This window comes from Quercus robur, chromosome 6 (genome assembly GCF_932294415.1).
Source record: "Quercus robur chromosome 6, dhQueRobu3.1, whole genome shotgun sequence".
NCBI classification, from domain to species: domain Eukaryota; kingdom Viridiplantae; phylum Streptophyta; class Magnoliopsida; order Fagales; family Fagaceae; genus Quercus; species Quercus robur.
This window is the reverse complement of record NC_065539.1, coordinates 13,733,525-13,760,551: the sequence shown is the minus strand read 5'-3', so window position 1 is coordinate 13,760,551 and position 27,027 is coordinate 13,733,525. Positions and strand designations below refer to the sequence as shown.

The 27,027-nt window shown below is 32.6% G+C and overlaps 2 protein-coding genes across 2 annotated transcripts; one reads left to right on the top strand and one right to left on the bottom strand.

Moving 5' to 3' along the window:
- Positions 1-12: 12 nt before the first annotated feature.
- On the top strand, positions 13-686 carry LOC126689650 (uncharacterized). Its single transcript, XM_050384874.1, has one exon. It carries the CDS (start codon positions 184-186, stop codon positions 460-462), a length of 279 nt encoding a protein of 92 aa, XP_050240831.1. The 5' UTR covers positions 13-183; the 3' UTR covers positions 463-686.
- Positions 687-9,775: 9,089 nt separating this feature from the next.
- LOC126732864 (UDP-glycosyltransferase 87A1-like) lies at positions 9,776-14,732 on the bottom strand. Its single transcript, XM_050435910.1, has 2 exons — positions 13,494-14,732; positions 9,776-10,821 (listed from the first exon to the last, which is right to left on the bottom strand). Exons 1-2 carry the CDS (start codon positions 13,984-13,986, stop codon positions 9,932-9,934), a joined length of 1,383 nt encoding a protein of 460 aa, XP_050291867.1. The 5' UTR covers positions 13,987-14,732; the 3' UTR covers positions 9,776-9,931.
- Positions 14,733-27,027: the final 12,295 nt, after the last annotated feature.

The following is a 27,027-nucleotide window of genomic DNA, read 5'->3' as shown; positions in this document are numbered from 1 at the left end:
TGCATATCTCCAGGAGGTGACGCGTGCGGCGTGTAGGTGATATTTCATGATAGTTTGACACGTATCTCAAACGTGGAGAAGCTACAAAGCAAGAGAATATTATGACATATAAGAAACCATGAAGAACTCAGCTATAGCTCCAATGATGAGACAGGAACGAAAAGAAGATCAAAAGAAAAGACAATGGAGAAGAAACAGAGTGATCAGGAGAAGAGGGAGAGAAAGCCAGAGAGTGAAGGAGAGATGGGAAAGTTAGAAGCAGGGCTTCCTTTGGAGACCAGTCCCTATGTGAATTATGGGGACTTGGAAGATTACAAGCGTCAAGCTTATGGAACTGAAGGTCACCTCGAGCCCAAGACTGGTCGTGGCGCTGGAGCCACTGATGCCCCAACTCCCTCTGGTGCTGCTGTCTCATCTGACACTACTGCTACTAATGTCACTAATCGCCAAGGGCTCCCCTAATTGTGTTGTTGTTCCTAGCGATGGAGCTTAATCTAAGAGTGTGAGAGGTCTTTTTTTCGTTTTTGTTTTTGCTTTTTTGGTTTTTAATCTTTTTTCACCATGGTAAATCATATATTCATATCTAAATCTCTGTTCCAAATGAGATATAGGAAATGTGGTTTTTATACGAGTGTGGTCTCTTTTCTTTTCCTTGTCTGAATAAGATGACTTTATTAGAGAAACAAAGGCGAACTGATCAGTCTCAAATGGAGACTCAATTACAAGAAGAAGCTTATCCGGGTTATAGAGTGAGCAAATGTATTAGGGTTCCGAAATAACTGAGTCAAATGCTACAAAGAAAAATATTTTTCATCATCTTGGAAAAAAGAAACAAGAATGAATTCATTTTATAATTTACTGTTTGTGGATTATTATTATAAATAAATAAATAAAAAGAGGGTATCATACTTTTAAATTTTAATAATATATATATAGATTTCAATTGTTGTCTAATTTTTTTTTTCTAGGTGAGTTAATGATGTGCAAAAGACGAAGGATCTAATATAAATAAATCATAAAAATTCAAAAAAAAAAAAAAAGTAAACTCATGTGTATATCTAAAAAAAATTAAAACATAAAAGAGAAAGAGTATAATTTGAATTCATATATGCATGAAATTATAATTTTTCAATTGTACCTAAATATTGCCCAAATGGTATTTCTTTCCCGTATTTCAAATACTTCATACAGTGTCCAATAAGTTATTGGGGGTTCGAGCCTGATTATCCCTAAACCCAATGTAAGTTTTTCTATTTTGACTTGCTCTTCCGTCGAGATCGAATGAGAATTGCCTTAGGTGGCAAAAGAATTGTCATATTCCCCGAAGGACAAATTATTAAGAGCCATAATTGGCATTCAGGTATCCACTTTAAAAGAAACTTGTCTAAAACTGCCCATAGGTGGTAGGGGTCGAGTTATTAATGTGAGGTGGGTCCAGAAAAAGGGAGTTTTTGATGGAGATTATATTCATTCCGGTACCGTGGTGGGTAAACTTGAAGAGGAAAGAGAAATAATTTTAGGCTTTGTTGATTTACTACGTAATGATTATATTATAGAGTAAGCAAATGTATTAAGGTTCCAAAATATACGAGTTACATGCTACAAAGAAAAATATTTTTCATCATCTTGAAAAAAAGAAGAAGAAAAAAAGCAAGAATTCATTTTATTATTTACAGATTGTTGATTATTACTAAAATAAATAAATAAATAAAAAGAGGGTATCATACTTTTAAATAATAATAATAATAATAATAATAATAATAATAATAATAATAATGCAACATAACTATATATGTTGTGCATTTTTATGTGTCTTTAGTATTACTCAACTATAAAATAAACATATCATAATACGAGCGATTCACTATGATAGCATGACAACATAAACCAAATAAATTATAAATCTAAACAGCAAGCATGACAACATCAAAGTTAATAATAATAATAATAATAATAGTAATAACTCTGAGTTCTAAATAAACCAACAAAGGAGGGCTTTTTTTTTTTTCCAGCAATATTTTGGAAGTTAATTTTCAATTTAGAGGGGAAGTATGACTTTTAGTTAAAATTTTTAAATCTAATATATAATTATGTATTGGGTAAAAATTAAAAAAGCAAACTTTTTATGAAGTTGAAAAATTGAAGGCCTTGGTAATAGAAGCTTTCTTTCTTTATTTTATTTTTTGAGATAAGAAATTTTCTTTTCTTTTCTTTTTTCTTTTTTAAATAGGAAATTGGCAATTGATAGAGGTTTGTTATTTAATACAAAGTTACTTTATTATTATTATTTTTATAGAAAGTACAATAAAATGTTACTTTTTTTATAGAAAAGAATCGCGTGAATTATGTCCTCATTCACAATTAATTTAGAGTCGAATGACTCGAATCACAAAATTTAATTTCTCCTTTTCTCTAAAATATGTTATTTCCTTTCATTTTGATCAAAATTTCCCATGTTGTCATTTCATTTTAGAGGTCTAATTCCTTTTTCTTTCAGGATAATGATCAAATTTCCCTTTATCATCATTTTCATCTTGGAATAAGATGAAATTGTCTTATGCGGAAAAAAAAAACCTCCAATGACTCCATCTTTTTTTTTCATCATGACTGAATGCTATTCCATTAAGGTCGTTTGAAAATCAACATATATTACAATAATTAAAAAATTTATTTTCCACAAAATACTTATTTAAGAAAAAAGTTGGAATTTAATTACCATCATTTCATGAATAAGGTCATCCTACAAAAATAAATTTTCTAAGGGTAATGATAAACTGCCTCCATTTAGTTAGGACCAAATAACACCCCCCTCCCCCAACTTTTTTTTTACGTTTTTAGACCCCTTAAAATACAAGTTGTTTAACCTAGTTATTTAGCCAAATGATTACTTAGATAAATTATACAGATCTAAGTTAACACAAATAAGTCATATCAAGTAAATAATGCAGAAAAATAAATAATACAACAATATGATAACTCAGAAAAACCAAACCGGTAAAAAACTTGAAGAAAATTTAACCTAGATATCCTCAAGATAAAACAGATCAACTATGAAAGAATTGACGTTTTACAATAAGACTTAGACTACTAACATCCTGTTACTATCTCGAGTAGAAAACTTACTACCACGACCACGTGACAGCTTCGAGTCCACAGACTACTTCTTTCCCTGATCCACAGAACCCATAAGTACTCTCACTTGTATTTTTCTTTAAACTCTTGAAACTGCAATTGAAGAGTTCACCAAGTTCTCAACATCAATCTTGATCTTGATAACCCTAAGTGTGTATAAAGGTAAACACATCTAGATCTTACAAGAGATTCACACACACAGCATATCAACAACCTCTAAAACATGGCTAGAGTTTTTTCTTTTATATTTGTTGCAAAACATAAAATCCTACACGTCATATGGGTTTGTGCTGAGTTTGAAATTCTGCAGAAAAAACAATCTACATTAGTTTCGATCGATCGAGTCTAATTTTCGATCGATCGAGCCTTGCAGATTTAGTCCAGTAAATTTTGCAATCACTCGATTCCAACTTTATACATAAACACGCTTTGAGTAGCCTAAATCTAGACTTTAAGTTTTGGTCATAGTTTGCAAACACATTACACGTTGAAGTTCTAATACATTAAGTTCCTAAAGTCTTAGAAACTAACATTTTTTAGCATTATTCACTTATTATTTAATATCTTGATCTCTCTCATTTTTTTTTGTAGTTATAATAATGGAAGAAGGGAATTTGAGTTAGCATTATTCTCCTTATAAATGAGAGATTATGCTACCAAACTACAAGGTTCTTAACTTATTTTCGCATACTTTAGTTTGGACTATATTGCAACATCTTATTTCATCCAAACTGACAAAAAATACAAAAAAAAAAAAAAAAAAAAAAAAACACACAGACACACACACACACACACACAAATTTACCCATTTTCCTTTCCCAAGACGTATAAATCGAATTAGTTGGTTCCCCAAACAATTAGCCAAACTATAACCCTCGTTACAGTTGGATTAGTAAACACACGTGTAGCACATGTTACAAACTAACTGTTTATTCAAAGGAAAAACGACAAGTACTTAATCACACGTGTGTAGCATGTGCACAACCTTGAACTTAGGGGTGTCAATTCGAGTTAGCATGTCGGGTTCATGTCGTGTCAAGGTAAGGGTATTCGACTAAATGACACAACTCTAACCCGACCCATTTAATAATCGTGTCATGATCCTTCAACCCTAACCTGACCTGTTAATAAGGTGGGTTAACCTAACCCAACCCATTTGACCCGCTTAATAAATGAGTTGTGCTGGGCTAACACGAATGTAACACAACCTATTTCAACCTGTGTAATATTAAATATAACATCCATCTAGAAATAATTTTTTTACATTCCAAAAACAATGCATACACTTCAAGTCTTCAACCAACATTCAAAATAATATAGTTCAACAAAAATATAACATTCATCTAGAAATAAGTTCTTTACACTCTAAAATAAGTGCATACACTTCAACCCAAATTTGAAATAACATAGTTTAACAAAAATAAAATAACATAGTTCAACAAAAATATAATATCCTTGGAACTCGCCAAATGCTAAGTATCAATATTGAAAGAATTGAAGCAAATAGTAGCTAATCCCGATTATGACTATGATTATCATCCATAGATTCTAGTTTATAAACTACCACAATAAACCCACTTGCAAGATATGCAAACGATGTCCAACACTAATACAAGCACAAAAAAACACACGGCACAAGAAAAAAAGCTACAACCGTGGCTTTAATCTACAATTAATATATCTCATATATTAATAACAACACATGGGTTCAAAGTATATAGAACAAAAACATTATGCAGAAAAAATTACTGCAGAATTTTGAAACACAAAGAAAATGGTTTTCTTTAATTCTAAAACTCACTAAACACATTAGAGAGAGAGAGAGTAATAACTGGTTTGAGACTTTGAGTTTGAGAATTGGGCGTGAGACTATAAGATAGTAGAGTGAGTAGTACGGCCGAAATAAAAAAATAAAAAAAGATATTTATAAGAAGGTTTAGAGATTTAGGGTTTGTAGGGTTTAGAGTTCTAGGGTTTGTAAAATTTTAATTTCCAATTATATACCTTGTAAGTTTTTGTAATTACTCACTTTTCTTTTTAAATTTAAAATATATGTTGGATATAAAAGGTATTTGACAAATCAAAAATAAAATGAATATTTATTTATTATATGAGTTAAATGGGTTATGTTAAGTGGTTCATTTCGGGTTAATACAAATAAATTGACGTGTCAAACATGTTTATTGCAGGTTATGCGGGTTGACCCGCTTATGACACTTTTCTTATCGTATCTCTTTTGGGTTGACCCGTTTATGACCCAAACCCATTAAGGCCCAACCTTAACCCTCAAAAACCCGTGTCAAGTTCGTATCGTGTTCGCGAGTTGGGTCGAACATTAACACTCCTACTTGAACTTGTAGCTGAACTGATTTGTGCTTCTTTCTTCAAGATCTTTTGATAATGTGAGAAACAAGTAACTTTGGCAAGGGAATATCAAGATTCCATTACATATGTGATATATAATATCACCTAAATGACGGTATTGCCTCTACTATAGTTTTGATGATTTTTTTTTTTTTTTTTTGGATAATTGGATAGTTGAGGAAAGAGGATTAATTTGAACATTACATGTTTCTATTGAAATTACTAAAATTTAAGATCAATTTGAGATTCAACTGAAGGCCAAAATGCATTTACTATTATAATTAATTTAAATACAAATAAATTAGCCAATGCATCGAAACTAAAAAACTTTATTAAGAAAATATACAAAAAGTTCAAAAATCCATTTATAAACTTAGTTAATGTTAAATATAAAGGAAGAAACATTAAAATTAAATAAAAAAACTATTATAAAATATTTGATTATTGGGTTTATTCTCACAAACAATTAGAAAGTACAAACTAATACATTAATATAGTATTCATTTAGGTATTTTATCGTTTTTGGTAACTTATTTGCATAGTGTTTATCAAAGATATAGTTGTTGAGTGGTTTCCAATTAGCTCAACTGGTAAAATCTTTGATAGTTGAATAAGAGATCTGGGGTTTAATCCCCACCTACACCAAAAACTTATTGGTATCTTGGTTTGATGATAAAGAGTTATCATCAGAAGCGGACGCCATAGAATGAAACTCTCTTAAAAAAAAGATATAGTTGCTGATAGATTTTATGCTAGATGCGTGAGAAAAAGTAAAAACTATTTTTTTTAATTAAAAAAAAAACTCAAAGTTTTTTATTTTTTTTATTTTTATTTTATTTTAAGTGAGACAAAAAAACAAAAGCTTTTGTTGGTTATGTGTCTTATACCATACATGAGTTTCCATAAATTAGGATATTTCTTTTTTCTTTTTTTAAATTTCTTTATAGAATAAAGTTTAGCTCCAAATGTATTTGGAGCCTTAGGCTTCAATGCACAATAATAAGATGATATGTGTGTGTGCCAAAAATGAGACTTATGGGCTGGTCCACCACTTGGGCTCACAATCTATTTGTAATGTAGGTTTTGGATTTCCTATTATGGACAGTTCTTAACTTAGAGACCCAACAACTTGACCTAATCCTACAAACTTCTCTCCTTTCTCTCGTATTGCTCTCTTTATGTCTTCAGCTTATTGTTCCCTCTAGCACCTTTCAACCACCCCCTCTTCCTCATTCTCATTTCTTATTTATAGCTCAAGATTAGTGGAGGGGTTATGATTACTCTAGGTTATTAGTGGGTAAGGGGGTCTAATTCCATTGCTTCTATGTGGGTGTTTAGTTGGGAGTGGTAGCAGTGACTTTGGAACTGGTTCCCACCTCAAGAGGGATGTTCAGCAGCGATGTTCCCCAGGGCAATGCCGGGCAGCTGAGATATAGTATCCCCAAGCATTCACGCTCTCGTATGAGATGTAGTTGACCAAGCACGCTCCAAATTATCAATCATGATGTGCACAGATCAAGATTGCATGTCCAATGGGCCTTAGGTCAAGCACAGTGGCATGAGGCCCGGGCTCATGGCCTTAGCAGTCCTAGGGTCTAGCTTCGAACAAAGGGGTTGGGGTCATGGACCACACTGTAAGGTTGAAGTTCAAGGCCCAAGTGGGCCTGGGGACCCCGTGCCATACAATATGTATACCTATCATGTAATCAACTGAATCATATACATTTCAAATGACAAGGACTTATATCATCCTCTTATTATAGGTTGAAACCTAAGGTTCCAAACATGTTTGAAACCAAACTTTATCATTCTTTCAATATCTATTGGTAGACTTTGTGTCTTCTACAATACTTTACCCTTCTACATTTTAGCTCTAAGACAAGATAAACCCATTTCTCCTACAATTCTCTCAATCCTCTCTTACAAGTTACAACAGTGAAGGGCCAAAAGTTTTTTTTATAGTCAACTTCTTCACTCTAGTTAAAGCCTTTGGCACTTAGTCATGCTTTCAATCATTCAAGGCTCTCATCAACTTTCAATTTGGTTATGAAGACCCGTTTGCACCCAATTATGTATATGGTGGAACCATTAGGGATGTTAGAGATATATTAGCCCATTAGCATAAGCCCAAGCCTAATTCTACTTTGTATGCAAGCCAAGTCTCCTACTTGTACTAGAAGTTTATTAGTCTAGGGTATAGTATACTATATATACATATGTTATGATTCATTGTAATACATGATTTGTACTACACTATAATATACTATTAATGTAGCCCTTTAGGGTTTCCTCCGTAGATGTAGGCCGTTAGGTTGAACCACGTAACCCTTATGTGTTATTGTGTTCTATACTTTATACTTTCTCTTCCACATCCATACTAGCATATTCAACATGGTGTATTAATGTTAATATTTAACAAGGGACAAGAGTCCAAGTATGTTTAGCATGGAGGGCTTGAAGTTCTTCACGCATAGTAGCAACCCAACTAGGATGTTTTAAGGCAGATTTTAGTGATTTTTGTTCTAAAGGAATTGAAGGATTAACATGATAATGGAGCAAATCGGCCTAAAGCTTCCCACAGGTTTGTATAGAATGAGTATTGAGTGATAGGTGACAATTAAGGAGTAGAGGTCCATGCATGCTGTGTGGTGGAGCTGAAAGAGACACTAGGTTGACTGTGTAGGAGTTCAAGCTGATGGGGTGTACTTGCACTACAAAAAACGCGACTTTAAGCCGCGTTTTTGGAAAACGCGGCTACAACTTTTCCTTTGAGCCGCGTTTTTCATGAACGCGGCTCAAAGGAAAGGCTGGAGCCGCGTTTTTCCAAAAATGCGGCTCAAAGGGAAGGCTGGAGCCGCGTTTTTGGAAAACGCGGCTTCAGTCCCGTCCGGACTTTTTTTTTTTTTTTTTTTAAGTTATAGCTTGAGCTGCGTTTAAAAAACGCAGCTTCAAAAATAAATTTAAACGCAGCTTCAAAAATAAATGAAATGGACTTTACAAGTCTGGAGCTGCGTTTAAAACACAGCTACAGGTAACCTATAGCCGCGTTTTCTAAAAACGCGGCTATAGGTCCTGTAAAAAATGTGCTTAAGCGCCGACCTATAGCCGCGTTTTTTGAAAACGCGGCTATAGGTAACCTGTAGCTGTGTTTTTTCTTTTTAAAAACGCGGCTATAGGTAGCGCTTAAAAAAAAAAAAAAAAATTTTCCTGAAGCTTCCCACGTACACTACCTTTCACACCTGCACCCCACTTTCCCACCTACCCCCACTTGCTCTCTTTTCTACCTTTTCCCTTTCTTTCTTCATTCTTCAGAAGGTTCCTTCTTTCTTCTTTTTTTTTTTTTTCTTTTTCTTTCTTCCTTCTTCACGTCTGGGTAAGTCTTCTTCTTCTTCTTTTTTTTTTTCCTTCCTTCTCCACATCCAGGTAACTCTTTTCTCTTTTCTCTTTTCTCTTTTCTCTTTTCTTTTCTTTTTTTTTCCTTTTTCTTTCTTCCTTCACATCTGGGTACTGCGTTTTTTTTTTTTTTTTTTGTTCCTTTTTCTTTCTTCCTTCTTCACAGGCTTGTGTTCTTTTTTTATTCTGAGCTTGTGCTTTTGTTTTATTGAATGGAATTAGTGTTAGATTTGGTTGGTTTTGTTGAATGAGAGGAGATTCATGGGTTTGTTTTATATTTTGGAACACGTTTTGTTTGATTTTGAATTTTTTCGTTGTGTTTGTATTGTGAGAATGTTGTGTTTGCTTTTAATTTTCCGGGTTTGTGTTTGATTTTGAATTTTCTGGGTTTATGTTTGATTTTTAATTTTTTGGGTGCATGTGTTTGTATTGTGTGTATATTTTGTTTAATTTAAAATTTTTTGGGTGTGTTTGTATTGTGAGTATGTTGTATTTGATTTTGAATTTTCTAGATTTGTATTTGTTTTTGAATTTTTTGTATTTGTGTTTAATTTTCAATTTTTTATATTTGATTTTTCAATTTTGAATTTTCTGGGGAAAAAAAAAACCCAGAATTTTTTTTTCTTTTTTTAAAAACCTATAGCCGCGTTTGAAACGCGGCTCAAAGCCTATAGCCGCGTTTTTGGGGTCTTAAGCTGCGTTTTTCAAACGCAGCTTTAGACCCATTTTTTTGTAGTGTTGCAGCAAGTGGGCCAGTTTCAATTTCACAACAATTGAAATTCAATTTTCATATATCACCACACTTTTTAAATTCAAGTCAAACTCATCTAACAAAATAATTAAACTAGTAAAAGTTACAAGACGTTAATTTCACATTTTCACTGCATGCAAATAATCTGGTGCATCTTGTGTGACAGTTTCAATTTTATTTTTAAAGAAATTGTCGTAGAATAAAGTGTCTAAAACCACACTGATAGTAATGAAATTACAATCAAATTCTACATATCAATTGACCAATGAATACTATAAATTACAAATATGCTTAATGACAGTGGCCTTCTGAAATATTTTTAATAAAAGCATCAAGATTTGCATCAGATGACCCACCTTTTGCAATTGCTCGTCGACTTGACTTCTGAAGTTCTTTTGCTCTTTGCCTCATCGCATTCATCTCATCGCTTTTGTTTTCCATAAACCTTTTCACAAGCTCTGAGATTTCACCTCTTGTCACAACTCCAACATCTTTCTTAACCTTCCATCCAATCTTCCAATCCTCCACAATGCGTTTACTGATTGGGACTTGATCCCAAAATATAGGAAAAGTAAGCATTGGTACACCAGCAAAAATAGCCTCAAGAGTGGAATTCCAGCCACAATGTGTCCAAAACCCTCCTATTGAAGAGTGGCACAACACCTTCAATTGGTCACACCAAGGCACCACTAGGCTCATATCACCACTGCAATCCTTGAACTGACCGATTTCTCCACGTGACACCCACAAGCACCGAACACCACTGTCCCTTATACCACCAATAATTTCATCCATTTGAGCATTTGAAACCGAAAGGAAACTTCCCATTGAGATGTACAACACCGAACATGGAGGTTGAGAATCAAGCCACCGGAGATAGTGGCCACCATTGTTAGCATTAGTTATAGAAGCACTCTTTTCTTCAAGTTCTAAGTAAGGTATGGCAGGACCAATTGGGTAGACAGGGATAGGAAAGTTGGCTTTTAAAGCGTCAATGGCTTCAGCTTCAAGTTCGTGAAAGGTAGTGAATAGAAGATACTGTGCTTTCTTGGACACGCTTGAAATACCTTCCAGGACTCCAGGCAAGACTAGTCGACCATCTCCAAATGTAAAGGTGGGAAGATCTGCAATACGTAAAGTAGAAACTCCAGGGATGTAGTCCACAAGCTCATTATCCCGCTCTTAATTAATCACATGGCATAGACACACATAGAGAGCAATGTAAGTGAAAAGCCTAAATATTGTAACGATTAACTAGAAACTGCCTTGGAACAAGAGGGAAAAAAAAATTTGTATATATATATACACACACAAGCAACGCTAAGCTTGAGTTTCTTTAGTAGAATTTTTTTGTGACAATCTTTTTTTTTTTTTTGATAAACTTTAGTGCCAATCTTTGATTGCTGTTAAAGACGCTGTCTTTAGTTGAAACATATAATCTGGAATATGGAACATTACAAGTTCACAGCTAACAAAAGTTACAAAAGTCTAGTGTGGGTGATCTGATTTACACCTTTTCTGTTGTCAAGTGTTTTGATTGGTTTTTTATATTTTATTTTTTCGGCTAACTGCGTTGTGGGTGGGAGTTGGGTCCCTTTGTAATTCAATTAAAAATATTTTATTTTCAAGTTTATTTGATTAAACATTTTTCATCAACTTTTGTTATATGTTGTGGTTAATTTTTTAATTTTTAAAATTTTCTTCAAGTTTTTTAAATTAAAAAAATTCAATTAATAATTGAAAAATATTTTCCAGATTTTTTTTTTTCAAAAAATTTTAATAAAAGTTGACAGAAATGTCTTAATTGAAGAAATCTGAAACGTAGAAGACTAAAATGAACAAAAACAAAATTAGAGGACGGAAATTAAGAAAGGTAGAGAGTGACTTTACATTTTAACCCAAAAAAAATGGCTAAAATATGAGGCATAGGGAAAAAAAAAAAAGGTTGTGGGTCATGTGCCATATATATGGGTGTGGGGGTGGGGGAAGGGTCATGTGCCATGTTGGTTGGCTGATTGGAACTTTGCATTATATAAAGTTATAAAAACCAGTTATTGGAGGAAACCGCCTTATTTATTAATACATTATACGTGATTAGTGATTACAACTTGACCGTTTGGCCCCTTTTTTGATAGGAACTGTTTGGTCTGTCCTAATCTTACCAAATTTTTTTAATTTTAGTTGTCATTCATAATAATAATAATTTTTGCGGTTAAAAAGTACATATATAAGGCTAAAATACACAGTGGTCCAAATGATCAATAATGTCACCAACATCATTTTTTTTATTTTTTTATTAATATAATGTAATGATTTTTTTTATTTTACTTTGAGAATCAATTTCTTTCTTTATAATTCGAAAGTTATACTGGAATGAATATTTAAACACTTAATGTTATGGACAACTAAAAAAGTGTCAACTTTTTCTCCAAAAAAAAAAAAAAATGTCAACTAATTGAACAGTAAAGATCTTAACTTTTTTTGATAAATCAAATGTAATGATTTGGTGAGTTGCAACCATTAAGTTATTACTTCAACTAATTGACTGTTATTTGTTTTAAAATATATATGTGCGTGTTGGTATGATGGGGGTAATGTAAGGAGTGGCCTAAGGGCACGTCAATGATTTATAAATACACAATTATGAATTGTAATATACATTTTGTAAGGAAGAAAGTACATTTATTAATGATTCATTGGCTTACATGTACATATTTTTACCCTTAAAAATATTTTCAAAATACAAGTTTACACAAACATATTTTTGCACACGTTGATCACATATCACCCATATCACAAATATCTATCTCTCTCTCAAATTCTAAAAGTAAAGAATGAAAGTTTGTGAGCATCTCTCTATTATAAATTTATATTATGTGTATGAATGTATTTATACTATGTGCATGAATGTATGTTTGATATTGATTTTATGCGTTATTTATTATTTATTATAATATTATTTATATGAATGTGTGTGTATTTAATAAATATAATAGTAAAGTTAATGTCTTAATGATTATTTTAAGCATTTTATTGATTAAGTAGACACTTAATGTATTGTTTATATATGAATGTGCATGAGTGTGTGAGCAATAATTAATACAGTACCCGTTGAGTTTTGTTATTTAGTTTAAAATGTTTTTTATAAAAACAATTAATAATGGATAATAACAATTGCATAAAAATAAAAATATTATACTGACTTAATAAAATAAAATGGTCACACCTACCTATATTAACAATAAATAATGATAAATGATAGTAAACTATTATATAACAATTTCAAAATTTAAAAATTCAATAAAAGAAAGTTATAAAACTTCAATTAGTTCTCGTATATATCTGTGTATGTGTATTTGTTTTTCTTATTGATAATTAATATATTCAAATTCTATTTTTATTAAATTTCTTTTAATTTTAATTTATTGATGAAACTCCTAAAATTTAATTTTGGAACTACCTCGTAAAAATGTTGTGAATTTCATGTGAGCGTGGATATGGCATTACTCTTTCATTCTTTCTTTCTTTTTTTCAATTTTTTTTTTTCCTTTTGAAAAAGGTATATAATAACAGGAAAAATATTAACGAATGGCTAAAAACATTAGTTTAGGATTAGAAATATTTTATGAAAAAAAAAAAAGATAAAGCAATTAATTTTCATATTTTCATATATGATTTATTAATAATCGCAACAAAGAACCCATTAATATCACCCATTATTATTATTATTATATTATGAAGTTATGAACTGACAAGTTTATAAAAGAAAACAAAAGTTATGAACTGACCCACTAGTTACTTTTCACATGTATCGTTCCCAAAACCCGAACAGGCAAAAGGAAAAAAAACATACCTGACAAATCAACAGGGAAATGCCGGTTCTGCACGATCAGTTCAAAATGATAAAACACAGAGAATACCATCGCCGGCATCGGAAAAAGTGAGGCCACTGGAATATTCTTTCGGTTCCCCAAGGCGATAGGCCAGTATACATAAGTATCAGCCACGATGGCTTTCACCGGTGGCTCAAGCCGGTCAAGGAGCTCCTCAAATGGCGCTTCCATCTTGGTATTGACGGCTTTCACGAAGCCAGCAAAATCTTTCCCACGACCCTTCTCGGAAGGTATGCAGTTGGGTACGGTGGCGAAGCGTATATTAGCTGGCTTTGGGTCTGAGCCGATGAATCCGAGCCACTCTTCGGTGATGACGAAGCTGATGAGAATATCGGTGCTTTTTGAAGCCAGTAGCTTGCAGCTGTTCATCATAGCGTTGATGTGGCCTCGACCGGGATAGGGCATTGCTACCATGTGGCAGATGGTTGATAGTTCCGTTTTTGCGGAATTCATATCGGTATTTTGATGGCAACTGAGATGGAGGTAAGGGAGTATTGGGTCTGTTTATTATGGAGTGGACAGATGTTCCGTGCAGTGAAATGTCTCTCTGTTTGGGTTTGAGAGCTACCGTATCAGTTGTTGCAAAAATTTGTAAAATACAAAAAGTGTTCAATTTTACACTTTTCAACCCAAAAAAAACACTCACATCAATGTAAAAATGTGTAAATATACAAAATTGTTACAGTAAAAAAAACACTCACAACAAAACCACAAAATCACCCCTGTCCTAGCCTCGACCACCGATCTCTATCTTCTTCCAATAACAAAATCACAAAACCACCTGCCCAGCCTCAACCACAGAACAAGGTGGTACCACCCAAATACAAAAACCCAAAGCTAAAATCAACAATAACCCATCATAGAACCAGCAAGAACAAAATGAAATCAAACTCCAAAATTAACCAAAACCAAGACGAAGTCAAGTGGGGACCATGCAGCACTACATCAAGATCGGAGGTGGCGGTGGTTGGTCGCTGCAACTGGGGCAAACTTAGGTTGTTAGCGGCGGTGTGATGATGGTGGCAGTGTAATGGAGTGGATATGGCTATGGAGGAGGATATAGAGATAGACTAAGGTTTGGAAAGGAAGAAGAGAATGGTAGTTGAAGAGGAAAGACGAGTCCTGGGATTGTATCCAAATGAACCTATTTTTTGAGAAAAGAGCCTTTGTTTATCAGACCCTTTGTGGTATTCCAGGCCAAGTACAAATGAAATAGAGTTTGAAAAGCTAGCCAATCACGTGGGGTTGGAAAATTCTAGTAAGCTTCCTCTTTTACAAATACCCCATTGTCTATGTTTATTTACCAAAAAACCAAATTGTTTTAGTTTTTACTAACTAATCTGATTAGTTTATTAGGAATTTTCTTAAATGTTTATATTAGTTGTAAGTGGATGGTTAGGTGGGAGTGGAATGTGGTGAAAGTGGCCTTGGAACTTGGTTTCAACTCCAGCGGGCATGCCCGGCAACGGTGTTCCCTGGGTGTTGCCGGGCATGCTATGGATGGTGTGTTTGGATATTATTCTTTCTTTATTGTTCGGGAATGGTTTGCCGAGCAAGGACCAGGTGACAAAGCTTAGGCCTGCAATTTGTGTGGGTTTAGACTGGGGTTTTGGGTAGAAAGAGATTGGGGCCATGGGCCACGCTGCTGGGTCAGAATTCAAGGTCCAAGTGGATCTAGGTACCTTGGTGCCGGACAATATATATAAAACCGAAACTTTTGAAACTTTCATAATTTTCTACCTCAGCACAATATTAAAAAACCTTCCTTTCTCCCCCAAAAGTAAATCTGATATTTAATAATTAAAAAAAAAAAAAAAAAAAAAAAGCAAACCCAATAGAACTCTTAAACAAAGGATATGCTAATTTATATTATTTTTTAACCAAATTTCATTTAAAAACTCCAAAAAAACCCTACGTGAACCACACAACCAGCGGCTGTATCTCCATCTGAAGCAGCATATCTGAAGCAGCATTATCGAAGTTTGTCCTTTGATGATCGCTCCACTCATGCGCTTGCACGGACATACAACCTAACTTTTGATAGATGAGAGCTTCTTTTAAAGCACTCATAGACCAAACTAGACGTGGTAACTCATGATATTGATAGTTTTCTTCAAGAAGATTATGGTTCTGATCGTAGGGATTTGTTATTAGTGCAATGAAGGTTGATCTCTATTGAGTAGTCACATTTTTTTTTTTTTTTTTGTTTCAATAGATTCTAGGATTATAATCTTCTGATTCTTTATGCCTTTTGGAACTTTCAACGGTCATGGATTATTCTTTTGAGGGTATCTTCACCTACAACCATCGGCTTCACAAATTTACACCTCATTATAATTTATTTTATTTTTTAATTTCTTTAATTAGACTGCAATATTAGGAGTTACTAGAGAGACTCATGTTAGGATTATGATTTATTAGAGAGAGTCATGTTAGAATTATGATTTCTGTTATTTGGGTTATCAATCTAAGATCGTCTATTTTTTTTTTTTTTTTTGGGTTTAATAAATTTGAATTTAGGATCTAGATGATGATGACTTAAGTTAGAATTATGATTTCTGTTATTTGGGTTATCGCTTTAGGATCGTCTAATTTTTTTTTTTTTTGGGGTTTAATAAATTTGAATTTAGGATCTAGATGATGATGATGATGATGATGATGTGTGTGTGTGTGTGTGAATGTATTGGTTGGTGTAGGGTTTAGTTTGAATTCTGGGTTTTTTGCTACTACAATTCACTCGAAATTTTTACTGTATTTGAAAAAACGAAGTTCTTTTTAGGGTTTAATCTAATGTGGAATTATAGATTCTCACATTATTTGGCTAGGGTTACATTGCAGTTGATGATAAGTATATCTGAATGTATGTATGTATGCTTTGGGCTAGCTTTAGTTTGATGATTTAACTTATGTTTGTTCCTCTTCTTGGCATTTGTGAATTAAAGATTTGAAGGAAAAAAAATTTTGTAGCTGATACTAGATTATTATGTGATTTTGTTTGTGCACATCTGTATTTTTATATTATAGCAGGGTTTCATTGATTTTTGTTAATAAAGCTTTGGGAGAAAAAAAAATTGTTATAATAGTGTTCTTTTTCTTAGACTTCAAATCCTACATGAAGCAGAAGTCTCTAAAAAACCATGAAAACAAACACATCTTTGATGTTGTTCTCTAACTTCTCTCACTGCCACAATACCAGTGTCACCACTATTGCTATGGCTATTTTCACTAGGGGTAACCAATCTTTTTGTTATATTTCTCTATTGTGAAGTTATATATTCTTTTGTTTTGTTTCAATGATTTCTAGGCTCTGAATCATCTAATTTATTATCATTATTTTTGGACTTTTGGAAATTTTAACATTTGATTCTTTGATTTCTCACTTGTTTTTTTTTTTTTTTTTTTTTTTTTGCAAGATCTGAAATTGTCTAATAGATTTCAACAACTATATCCACAAATTATTCTTTTGAAAGTAACTCATCTTTCTCTATATTTCTTTGTTGTGTAATTACATAGACATATATATTTTGTTTTGTTTCAATAATTTTTTGGCTCGGAATATTCAGATTCTTTAATTTTTTTGGCCTTTTGAAAGTTTTAACATTTGAATTTTTGGGTTCATTTTTTGCAATAACTGAATTTGTCAACTATATAGCCATGGATTAGTCTTTTGAGTGTAGCCACATCTTTCTCTTATATTTATTTGTTGTGTGATCAAATATTTTCGTTATGCTTTAATAATTTCAGCTTTGAATCTTATAGGTGATACATTATACATTTTTGCAAAGTTTTTTCGTGCATCGCACGGGTTAGTGACTAGTTAAATTAAAAAAATGTGACCATTATATTTGATTTTACAACATTGCAATCCGGTCACTTGAACTACCATTCCGGTTATCGGAGACACCGTTTTGGCGATCAATGCCAGAGGTCCGATAATCGAAACTATCAATCCAACCATCGGTGCTAGTAGTCCAATCACTAACGACACCACTCCGGCAGCGGTCATCAAAGCAACTATTCTAGTGGTCCAACCATCGGACCTTCAGCACGAATGGCTTTGCTACTTGAGCCATCGGTTTTGGTGGTTGCTTGAAAAATAAGTTTAAATTCAAAAACTTTGATCATTAGAGAAAATAATAAAAAATGAATGAAGAATGAATATTTTATTGAAATCTCTTCTAAAATAGATAAATTGATGTGAGTGTTTTGAAAAAAATAGTGTAAAATAGAAAAAATAAGTTTGTATGCTAATATAAACGGAATATTTTACATGGATGGGTGAATATTCCATGGATTGGTGCAATTGCTCTAAAGAGTGTAGCTGAGACCAGCCGTTTAAAAGCAATGAATATAAGTGCATATCAAATATAAGGTTTGACTCCTTTGACTAAATACTCTATGGCTTACATCTTGCTTCCATATTGTACTATTTTATTATATATAGTATATCCAAAGTGTGTGACATGATGTTGCAATATAGTATAAAGCACAGATAGGTAAGAGCCTTCACGTGAAGAATGTAAAAAAATATACTAGTATTTAGCAGTTCAAAACACTACTTTATCTATTTTAACACCTCATTTTATAATATATCTAATATTAAATGTTTTATAATTTTTACCACTTCATTAAAATATTATTTTTTTAATTCTTTTTTATTATCAATGCATCTCTTCCTCTCTCTTTCTTTGTGCATTTCTCTTCATCCAAACAAAAACAACCAACCCACCGCTCCTGACCATCGCTAGCCACCAACATCATTAGGAAACCCAAGCTACCATCCACCATTAGAAAACCCAAGCCGCTACAAAATTGAAATCCACTGCAAAACCAAAACCACCAAAGCCCAAACCAATTGCAAAACCAAAACCCACTGCCACTACCCACACACACCAGCCACCACCACCCACACCCACACCGACCACCGCCCACAACCTCAACCCCCAACCACCAAAATCACAAACAAGTCACAAACCCAAAATCAAACTACAAACACAAAATCAAAAAATCACAACTAAATTTGGTAACTCAGACCCACAACCGCCGAACCACCAAGAACAAACAAATCACAAACTCAAACCCACAAAGAACAGAAAAACAAAAACAAAAATAAAAACACCAAACCCCATGAAGCACCACTATGAGAGAGAGGGACGAGTAAGAGAAAACCAATTGGTCGACAAGGCGGCAAAGCTCGTGAACCTCTTGTTTAAAACCTTGCTACAGTGAGCTGCTAGAGATAGCATGTTTAATGTAGCATCTTGCATGTTTGATGTAGTGTGGTTTTTGTATATTGGTTGTTATTAATGGCATTTTTACCATTATAGCATTCTTGATGTGAATGCTCTAAAGCGTGACATTGAAATAGTTAAGAGTGGTAAAACGACTTACTCTTTTAGAAACCTCTATTTTCAAATTAGTAAAACCTTTTCTAATAGTTGAATGAATAAAGTTATCCTAAAAAAAAAAGAAATCAATAACCTCTCTTTTGGGTATGGAACGTGTGAAATGTTGTGTTTTAGTCCAATAAAAAGTCTTCTAAAAAGTTAGGAATTCTTATTTTCAGTAACTTATTTCCATAATATAAAACTAAAAACTAAAAACAAACTTATTTTCAAAAAGTTGAAAGTTAAATTATTTGAAATAAAACTGAAACAAAAAGTAATATGAGACCTGCAAACAATAGATAATTTAAACAAAAAAAAAAAAAAAAAAACTAACTTTTAATCGGTTGTCAAATGCACACCAAGTACCAATGAAAGAATAACCACTTAATAGTCATTTGGTGCAACCATATTTTTTAAAACGATTAGAATTGTAGGAATAATTCTATTGAATTGTGTTGTGTAATACTTGTACATGAGATGCCTTTATATATAAAGCATAATTCGTGTTCAAACACATACAAAGTGCAAAATTTTATCATGTAGTAGGGATGGTAATTTGTGTTCGCATATCGAGTCATGAGTATTCAATTATATGGGTCAACATGAATACAACACGTTTATTAAACAAGCCAAGATTCCTCATTTCTAACATGATATGTTTATTAAACAAGTAACACGACATGACACGCATGACTCGATTAATAAATAGGTCATGTAAAAATTGACACGAATAATATGTCATCAAGACAGGTCTTGGGATAAATGATAGGAAATAAGCTTACATACTTAGGGTTTTTAAGGGTAAATTGGTTAAAATGACCTTTAGTTAAACGAGTCAAACACATTTTGCGTGTTAAACATGACACAACATTTTTATTAAACAAGTCAAATAATGTTGACCAAATCTAACATGAATTCCCATTAAGCCTCAACTTAACCTACTAAGTTCATGTTGTGTTTGTATTATGTTCACGGTTCGTGTCGAATATTGCCACTCTTATCATGTAGTAGCTTATGATTTTATTAGTATTCACTAAAATTAAAATTTGTCAAAATATTAAGAAGAATATTTTATAAGTGAATCTTAGTTAACTTAACTAGTAAAATCTCTTGTCATTGAATAAAAAAAACCAAAAATCAATCCCAACCTATACCACAAACCAACTGGTGTCTTTGCCTGATGATAAAAAACATTTATCATGAAGATGACATCATAGATTAAAATCATCTTTAAAAGAAAAAGGTGTATAAGACTCTACTTTCATCTATGTTGTCTATTGATGTTTACATTGATATACTTTAAAAGAGATTGAGTGTAACATATCACTTCAGGCATGTCATTTAGACGATGCATTATGCATTTGGCATGGATAACGCAACACCTATGGATCAAAATTTCTACTGAAATGATTTAAGCAATATCGGCTATCGAGTACAACAAATCTTCACAGTGAGCAACTACTGTGTAAATACACTAATACTCATTACTCATATCAGATGGGTTGAATGTAGCTCGGAGAATTTTATGATTTTGATTTTTTGTTGTTGATTATGTTATTCCCTTTTGTATTTAGTGTGGGTTTGGATCCGCGTTTCCAAACCCACGTTTGTTTTTCTTATTTTTAAGACCAGTGCCTGGTGCACTGTTCATGGGATATGAACATTGCACCAAGGCATATGAACAGTAAAAAAAAGAGTGAACAGTACTTTTTTACACATTTAAAAATTATTTTGCTACAGTGTTTTCAGTTTTCAGTTTTCAGTTTTCAACCAAATAAGTTGTATCCAAACGGACCCTAGACTGCTTTGATAGAGTTTGTTCTAGAACTATTTGCAAGTTGTGTTTAAAAGCTTCCTTTCTATCATTGGGGTAAATAAAATAAATTAAATGTCAAAATACAAAACTCACCTTCTAAGTTTTATCACTTTTCATTCCAGACCTCTAAGTTTACATTTTGTCATTTTAGTCATCTAAATTTCAATCATCCTCAATTCAATTCTCCATTAACAATCTATCCAATGCTGCCATTATCTTACCAAAACGAAGATGTTTTGCACTATATTTAATATTTTTTATAATTTATTTCTTAATTAAAAAAAAACACTAATAAAAAAACCAAAAATTAAATTAAGTAAACAAAATTGCTCCCTCCCCCCACGTCTAAAGAACACAAATTGACACCCCACCCACACGATAACAATAACAGAGAGACTAAGAGGGAGAAATATGGGGAAAGAGAAAGAAAGAGAGATCAAGAGGGAGAAAGGGAGAGAAAAGGCAGTGTCTTCATTTTTCTGTTCACACGAAATTTTCTTTAGTTCAGCTTCAGCCACACCAAGTCCTTTTTTTGGAACTTTTTTGCGCTTGAACATTTTTTATTTTTGTCAAAACATTGAACAAATCCATGAATCTTTGTTTAAACCTTAACTACACAACAAAATGAAGCAAACCTAGAAGAGAGATTTCATAAAGTAACAAGCTTTCCGCATTTTCAAGATCACCATATCTAATTTAAACCAAGCAACTAAGAATATAATATATATTCAAATGTTACCATGTGTTGAGGTACAATTTTTTCACTTATGCCACGTACTCCAATCCTATTTAATCATATTTATTTATTCACCAAAAAATACCAAAATATCATCCATAAATTATTTTGGGCCTCCATAAATATTTCTCATCCTATTGGCTCACAAATATTTCCTATCTCATTATCTAAATTGGGCCACGATATAAACCATCATAAAAGCCCAAAAACTCATATCTTATCCAGTTTTATTATCATTATTTAGATAAGCCCAAAACTGGCCCCATGAACCCAATGCACACATCCCATTCTTTTTAAAGCCTAAGGCTACTTATGCTTGGTAATATCTCAAAAGCCAAATTTTCATTGGCGATATCAAAAGCCTAATTTACGTTGGCACTGTTAAAAGCCCAAGCTAGCTACTTGGTCATAGTTGTATTATCACAAAGCAGGTCCAATGGATTTAGATTGGTACTACCGATTCCCAAAGCATGAGTGTTTAATGTGTTATTAATTTCATCTCATTGGCTTCTGCACATGATAGCAAAATTAAAAATAATTAGATTATACACGTGTATAGTAAAATTGGAATGATAATATATGATAGTAACAACAATAAGAAAATTCAAATAAAATTTCAAATTAAATTGTAACAATCTAAATAAAAAATTCCAGTAGAAAGACAGGGTGGAGTAATCCACTCCAAGAAGGCGACCAAACTTGCGTAAATATAGAATAATAAATCTCTCTCCGGAAAATTTACATTGTTCATAACATTTACCTTCACTGAACATTTTAAAAACATAGTGACTCACATTTGCCATCTAGACATCTACAACCAGGTCTTCTCTAATTCGCGTGAGATTCCATTGATCACTAAGTTCCTTTGCAGCCTACAAAAAGTATCATCCATTGGTCCACAACAGTGCTTTCTTCATTGTTATAGATGCCCAACCTGAACAAAAAGCCAAATATAAGGATAGTGAATTTTAGGCATAATGTGCATCTAATCACATATTAGCAATTTATAACAAATGTAAAGATGCAAACTTTGTAATTGAATAGTAAACAAAACTCAGTGTCAGAACTAAGAAGAAAGCACTTTAATCCAAAACTCAGTGCAAATGTAAAGATGCAAACTTTGTAAGCAATTTATAACAAAGATGCAAACTCTGGCTTTGCTATCTTTTTGAAAATTATACAATGTACCCAAACCAAGTTCTTATCACTGATATTAATCTCTTTGGTTTTCATGTTTGACTACAAAATCAAGAAAAAACTTAATTAGCACAGTAACTCACTTGACCCGATACATAGAAGTGGTTTTAATGAGAATGAGCCCACATACATTTAGCCGTATGATGCAAAATTTAACTTCAATTTTAGATTCTAGACACATGGCACAAAATTAGAGTTCTAATTTGGAATTCAATTTCACACTCTCTCTGCTTTACCTATTATTTTATATATAGACTAGTAAATAGTAATATAACCATGTGATGCACGAATTAATTAAAAAATTTATATGAAAAACAAAAAAAATAATAAATATTATTGAATCTATCATAGTAATTAGCGAGTCACTTGAAACTTTAAATTAATTATCATAATATATATTCGCTTGATGCAGGATAATATGAGCATTCAAGTTTTATTACATTAAAATACAAAATTATGGTAGATGATTAAAATAAATTTTAAATTTTATCTTAACATTTTTTATAATAGAATTTTAGTTTGAATAAAATATTAAATTTATTAAAAATTAGATAATAGATTACGTAAATTAATCTATCATAACAATAAATAAGATAAATAAAATTTCAATTGTAATAAAATTTCTAGTTTCTTTAAAGTTAAATAATAGAGTTTTAGCTAAAATGCTATCCTAATTTTAATAAGATAAATTAATTTAATAATTAATAAATGTATAATTGATAAGGAGAAAATAATTATTTAATGTGATCAATAATACATATTAATAATAATGATATGATGATATATCTTGAAATGTTGATAAGATCAATATTAATAATTATAATAATATGATGATATATCTTGAAATGTTGATAAGATCAATATAAATAATTTTTTTTTGTAAAAAAATAATTATTTTATTTAAATGAGAAATAAAGAAATTTGTAATTTTTTTTTCTTAAAAACAATGTTTTAGACTACGTTCCTAACAACAGATTAAATAGGAGGTGACCATCCATTAAAAAATAATTTTAAAAAAAGAGTTGACTGTTGGCCGAAAGAAAGCTAGATGCATGGAATTCCTTTTGGAGATGGATTACAAAAACTAAGACGCAACAGCCACACCTGTCACAAACTATACTATCATTTCCACTGGCATGGACCTAAAAATTTCTCTTTCACCGCAAAAAATATATTCTTCTTTTTTTGTCCATTTAGGTCCATGACCGTGTCGAGACAAAGCTGTCATCTAAATCTTTTGTTACATCGAGGTGACTTTCTCTACGTTGTGACATTTTCTTGGGAATGTGAAGCAAATTTGTCGATCTTTGATCCATTATCCATGCAAATCCCCAGGAGGTGACGCGTGGAGATGATATTTCATGATAGTTTGACACGTATCTCAAACGTGGAGAAGCTACAAAGCAAGAGAATATTATGACATACAAGAAACCATGAAGAAACTCAGCTATAGCTCCAATGATCAGAGGCAGAAACGAAAAGAAGATCAAAAGAAAGGACAATGGAGAAGAAACAGAGTGATCAGGAGAAGAGGGAGAGAAAGCCAGAGAGTGAAGGAGAGAAGGGAAAGTTAGAAGCAGGGCTTCCTTTGGAGACCAGTCCCTATGTGAATAATGGGGACTTGGAAGATTACAAGCGTCAAGCTTATGGAACTGAAGTTCACCTCGAGCCCAAGATTGGTCGTGGCGCTGGAGCCACTGATGCGCCCATCTCGCTCTGGTGCAGCTGTCTCATCTGACACTACTACAACTAATGTCACAAATCGCCAAGGGGTCCGCTAATTGTATTATTGTTCCTAGCTATATATGGAGCTTAATTTTAAGAGCGCGAGAGGTCTCTTTTTTCCTTTTTTAATCTTTTTTCACCATGCTAAATCATATATTCATATCTAAATCTCTGTTCCAAATAAGCTCTAGGAAATGTGGTTTTTATACGAGTCTGGTCTCTTTTCTTTTCCTTGTCTGAGTAAGATGACTTTATTAGAGAAACAAAGGCGAATTGAGTCTCAAATGACTCCTCTTTTTGCTGCCAAAACTGGGAGTGAAATGGAGAAGACGAGGATGTATGGTTCCACTTTTAACCATTACAAGAATAAGCTTATCCGGGTTATAGAATGAGCTAATGTATTAGGGTTCCAAAATAAATGAGTCACATGCTACAAAGAGATATATCTTTCATCATCTCTTGAAAAAAAAAAAAAAAGCAAGAATTCATTTGATTATTAACTGTTCTTTGATTATTATTACAAGATAAATAAATGAATAAAAAGAGGGTATCATACTTGTAATAATGATAAATTAAGAATAATGCAACATAACTATGTTTCCCTAATCCTAATTCCTAATGGATTGATTATCCAACATATACAAATTAAAAAAAAAAATATATATATATATATATATATAATAAATAAAAAAAATCTTTCTTTAAAGTACAAACCCAAAAATGAGATTTGCTTTATGTGATAACTTAACTATATTATATAGACCAGTCATAATACGAGCGATTCAATATTATAGCATTAGCATGACAAAATAAACCAAATAAATCTAGACAGCTAGCATGACAACTCAATAAATAAAGATAAAGATAGGCAACATGACAACATCAAAGATAAAAACTTTTAATTGCTTTCTACCCCCACCCCAAAAAAAATAATAATAATTGTGAGTTCTAAATAAACCAAAAAAGGGTTTTTTTTTTTTTTTTGAGCAATTTTTTGGAAGTTAATTTTCAATTTAGGGGAGAAGTATAAATTTTAGCTAAAATTTTCAAATCTAATATATAATTATCTATAGGGTAGAAATAAAAAATAAAAAAATAAAAAACAACCCAAGATGAAAAACAAACTTTTGATAAAGTTGAGGACTCTTCTATAGGCCAGGCCCCATTGTTCTCTTGTAGTTTTGTCACTATTGGCAATAGAGGCATTCGTTTTTCTTTTCTTTTTTCCCCTCTCTCTTTTGAGATGGGAAATTGGCAATAGAGGTTGGTTATTTACCTTCTTAAAAAAAAAGGGTTGGTTATTTAATAAAACTTTACTATAAAGGGGGTGGACCTAAACTTGCCCCGAATAGGGATGGCAATTTTTCCCCGCCCCGCTTGACCCGCCCCTCCCCGCTTCGTCCCGTGCGGGTTTTTCCCGCCCCGCAAAGGTGGTGGGGCGGGGATGGAGCGAGATTTTAGACCCACACCACGGGGTGGGGCGGGGATGGGTTTACACTTTTTAGACCCACCCCGCCCCACATTAATAAGGGTTAAATTGTAATTTTATTGTATCCTAAAACCCTACTATTTAAACAAAAATATCATCAACTTATTTTATTCTACCTAACGTGGCTCTACCTCTTTTTTCTCTTTAGCAAAGTTGGAAATAAGGTACCAATTTTAATTTCTTCTTTTTTTTGTCTTTATTGGAAACAAATTTATATACTATTGAATTGATGATTTCATTCATAATTCATACGGTTTTTCTCAACTTACTTTTCATCATGTACATAATATAATTTTTTTTAATGAGTTACGGGTCTGTGGCTCTAAATATGTGTCTGTGTAATTGTTTTTGTAATTTTGTGTGGGCATTTGGCTGCTTAACAACACTGTTTCTTTAAACTTGTTAAAATTTTATTTTATCATGTTATGAGATTTTTGTTGTGATATTGTCTTGTTAAACATTAAGATAATATTATTTAGTTTTTGCTAAAAATTAGTTTAATTTGATAGGATAAATTTATTTATAATTTTAAGTATATTTTTATTATTGAAACATGTCATTTTATTTGAAAAAATGGTAATAGTTGTAGGGAAAATTAACAAGAAATAAAGTATTACGGTGTAGGGTGGGGCTTCGCGGGTCTTCATGGGGCCTTAAGGGGCGGGGATGGGGCAAGAAATTTTCCCCATCATGCGGGGCGGGGCGGGGATGGGGCAAGAAAAATCCATGCTGGGCGAGGGTGAAGATCTCATCCTTCGGCCCCGCCCCGCCCCATTGCCATCCCTAGCCCCGAAGTCTGTGGCTCGAGAAGAAAGTCTAAGGAAATCTCGTTTGCGGAATAAGCTCAGCCCTAGGGCCATCAAGAAATGGATGAACCTCTCATTGAGGAAAAATTATTTAGGCTCATTATCGAGGTAGTCCATAAAACCCATCTTCCCAAGAAAACGTGGTCCCATTGAGAAGTAGTCATTTGCTTAGTTGAATACACCATTTTTCACCTTCTTTCCTATGGGACATGTCAAGGAGAACGCAAAGCTCAATATAACAGTCACCTCTACATATAAGGTTTTCCTCACCTAATGTCAGCCACATTAAATACTAAATGATTGGCCTAAACAGTGAAAACACTCTCAAAACTCTATCT